At 36.2% G+C, this 3,369-nt stretch overlaps 3 protein-coding genes across 3 annotated transcripts; 2 read left to right on the plus strand and 1 right to left on the minus strand.

The window, feature by feature from the left end:
- Positions 1–35: 35 nt before the first annotated feature.
- Positions 36–445, plus strand: RHIMIDRAFT_296104 (uncharacterized protein; the record flags this gene model as incomplete). The annotated part of the gene is made up of 2 exons (XM_023614244.1): positions 36–332; positions 389–445. Exons 1-2 carry the CDS (start codon positions 237–239, stop codon positions 443–445), a joined length of 153 nt encoding a protein of 50 aa, XP_023460920.1. The 5' UTR covers positions 36–236.
- Positions 446–597: 152 nt separating this feature from the next.
- On the plus strand, positions 598–1,871 carry RHIMIDRAFT_296105 (uncharacterized protein). The gene is made up of 5 exons (XM_023614245.1): positions 598–1,036; positions 1,092–1,207; positions 1,257–1,446; positions 1,497–1,691; positions 1,744–1,871. Exons 1-5 carry the CDS (start codon positions 613–615, stop codon positions 1,821–1,823), a joined length of 1,005 nt encoding a protein of 334 aa, XP_023460921.1. The 5' UTR covers positions 598–612; the 3' UTR covers positions 1,824–1,871.
- RHIMIDRAFT_296106 (uncharacterized protein) lies at positions 1,863–3,356 on the minus strand. The gene is made up of 2 exons (XM_023614246.1): positions 2,957–3,356; positions 1,863–2,901 (listed from the first exon to the last, which is right to left on the minus strand). Exons 1-2 carry the CDS (start codon positions 3,273–3,275, stop codon positions 2,072–2,074), a joined length of 1,149 nt encoding a protein of 382 aa, XP_023460922.1. The 5' UTR covers positions 3,276–3,356; the 3' UTR covers positions 1,863–2,071.
- Positions 3,357–3,369: the final 13 nt, after the last annotated feature.

Here is a 3,369-nt window from a genome sequence, read left to right on the forward strand (position 1 = left end):
GCTTGATTCAGTCATTGTCAAAATCATCAAAGACGAAAAAAAAAAAAAGAAATACCTGTTTAAACTAACTACACTATTGTAGAATCAAATCGAATAATCCATTTGCGCACAGGGTCATTAACCATTTCTATGACTCGCTCTCGGCAACATTGAATCATCAAGTCAAATTATATACAGAATATCAAAAATTACAGTCTCAAAAGCAACGACTGAACAAAGTGAGGCAAAAGTACAAAATGGAATTGTTGGATATTGAAAGGAAAAGACATCAAGTGAGAATGAAGATAGAAGAAGAAAGAACAGCATTTGAAAAGATGGATCAGAGAGAACTAGTAAGCGATGACTCATAAAATGATCCTCTTTTATAACATTTTTTTTATATAAATAGATTTTATCAAACTTGGATACCTTTTTTAATGATATTCAGTCATTAAAGATTGAATAGAACAAAAAAAAAAGCCCAGCATGATGTGACTTGATTCCTGTCATTGTAACACGTTTCTCTTTTTTTTTTTTTCTTCTTTCTTTCTTTTGTCTTCTTCTCTCTTCACTCTTTACTCTTTTTTCTTTTTTTTTTTCTCTTTTTTTTTTTTTTTTCCTATTGTTAAAACAATGTTTACAGATAAAAAAAAGATTGAAAAATTCAACGCGGAAATTATATCAAGAGTAACCACTTTTCTCGACTTGTCGTCTATTTTACAACTTACACTCACTTCGAAATCCTTTTGTCACTTAATGAAAGACGAATTTGTATTCAAGCGTCTTGTTGAACGAGACTTTGGCATAACTGATAAAAAACCAGAAGAGTCATGGGTCACAATCTATAAGCAATTAAAGACAGGAAATGATCAAACAACGACGATGAATGGCAATGATTGTCCTCATCACTTGGATTATCCTGAAGCAACATCAGCATTAATAATAGAGATCAAACGCGTTCTCTATAAAAGCTATCAACAGAATCCTTCTCTATGTGATATCTGTCAAACACAAAACGCCACTTATTTAAATATGCACCCTGGTTGCCATAGTGAAGGTATACGTCTATATGACTTTAATACAGGGGGTGAGCTCACTCGTTCAAAATATAGCGTGTCGTACTTGTTTAGATAATTTTGTAGATGATGAAGAGCATTATCCCATTCAATTAGAATTAGATACAGGCAATTTATACTGCTTTCAATGCACACAAGGCCAGCCCTACAAAGTAAATTTTATAAACACAAATAGTACGTATTGCTTACAGAAGCTTGTAGATTGACGGATCATCAAAGACAAGTACGATATTGCAAAGTTTAAATGCACCAGAATCAGACCAAGAATTAGACTTGAGACGTAAAGCCGAACACTTACTTTATATTCAAGAACTAAGACGAGAGGAGATGTCACTAAAACATTATTTTGTGGAAAAGCAATGGGGAAGATTGTGGATGTTGTTTAGAACACGTAAGATTCAGTCTAGGGCGTCCTTTTTGGATATTGACTCTTTGTATTAGGTGAAGGATCACCATTGCCTGGACGCGTCACCAATAACAAATTAGCGCGTAGTAATGGCACGCTTGATCCAAATATTCGATTACCTATGGACAAATACCGCCCTTCACCAGAGACTCATGCCGACATTGTAAGTGTAAAGCTCTGGAGATATCTGGAAAAGGCTTATGGTGTTCAAGGCAAAGCTTATAATGAAGGTAAGAACTAATCATTGTGTCATTGCGCAGAGTATTGAACCCTGATGATTAGATGATATTATTGCACCTGAATATGCAAGATTGAGAGTTTATGTAGACGATTTCAAAAAGAGCATTGATCTTTATCCTTGAGTCTTTTTTGTTTATTTTTTTAATAAAGAAGAAGAAAAAAGAGACGTTTAATTTTTGTATTATACAATATGTGTGTATGTGTGTGTAGAACAAAAGCAAGAATTTGATTGCTATATTTCTTTTTTTTTTGGTATTTGTTTTATACAATACAATAAAACAAAGGCTATACAATGTAGAAAAATGTATGAGGGTTTATAAAAATTTACAGCAAAATAATATATGAAAAAAAAAAAAAATGATTAAAAAGATTATGGCAAGTGATAATAAAGCTTTGGATCCCAAGAACCTTTCTTTAAACCCGATTGTTTAACGACAGCAATTGTATCTTGTCCTTTTTCAAATCGCAAAACGGCCACCAATTCTACTTTATCATCTGGTTTAAGACTGTTGACGATCGACAATACGTGTTTAGCAAAATAAGATCTCTGAATAGCGTCTTGAACAGGCAATTTAGGACTTTCCAAGCATCGAATCATCAAATGTTGAGGCAATGACGCATAAACGCGAGCCAAATCCATAAATCCCCGCATGGGAGGTGTACGCGAGGGCATATAGCCACAAGCAGTGACTTGCCCGATATTGACGTTACCACTGACTTTGATCAAAGGTGAAAAGGCTTCCAACTGGGTAGGCATGACCGCAGCGAGATAAGTCACAATGTCTTCCTCGAGTGTCTCGACCCAATGACGTGGTTCTTCTTCTTCCAAAGGCTGATAGGGTTCCATGGCCTCGATATACGTCATGGCCGTCTTTTGGTTATTCAAGTTTTGGTTCAAGGCTAAAAGCAAGTGATCCAAAAGTGGTTCTAATCCCAATTCCTCCGCAGCTTCGAGTAATTCAATGGCAATTTGGGGTTTCTCGTTGGCGAAAAACATGATTTCTTGAGGTGTCAAGGGTCGATAGAGGTGCCCAATGATGGTGTGAAATGTTTCCGGAAGTACATAAAGGTCAAGTTCGAGCGTGCTTGTCTGTTCTTCCATAATACGTTGACAAAGGACAGGTGATCGACAGAGAATGGCCGAGTTTAAAGGATAGGTCTTTTGTAAGGTAGGTACATAAACTGAAATGTCAGAGTAGCCTATATTGAAAACAAAGTCAGCAAGAGCTGTATATTATAAAGATTGTGTCCTTACCTTGGTACATGAATCCCATGGCTGGATAAGCTCCATTAGCATAATCAATATATTGCTGAGATTGGTCATACATGGGTTGATGAGGATGAGGTGGAGGAGGAGGGGGATGAAAATAGCCAGGAGGATGGTGAGGGTGAGGCATGAGATGGTTGATCATGGGAACAGGTGGCAAGGGTATAGGCATCTGTTGATGTTGTTGAATAGGAGGGTGAGGGTGAGGTGGAGGTGTGGGATGCTGGTAGTTGTTATGTTCGCCATTCATAAAGTTAGCAGGTTTATAATGTTCGTTATTATAATTGATTGGCAAAACTTGAACCATAATCGTTTGATCTAAGCGGTGCTATTCAAAAGCAAATAACAAACAATAATAAAAAAAAATTAAAGAAAACACACACGCTTGGAAGAAAAAAAAA

This window comes from Rhizopus microsporus (assembly GCF_002708625.1).
Source record: "Rhizopus microsporus ATCC 52813 unplaced genomic scaffold scaffold_51, whole genome shotgun sequence".
Taxonomy (NCBI): Eukaryota; Fungi; Mucoromycota; class Mucoromycetes; order Mucorales; family Rhizopodaceae; genus Rhizopus; species Rhizopus microsporus.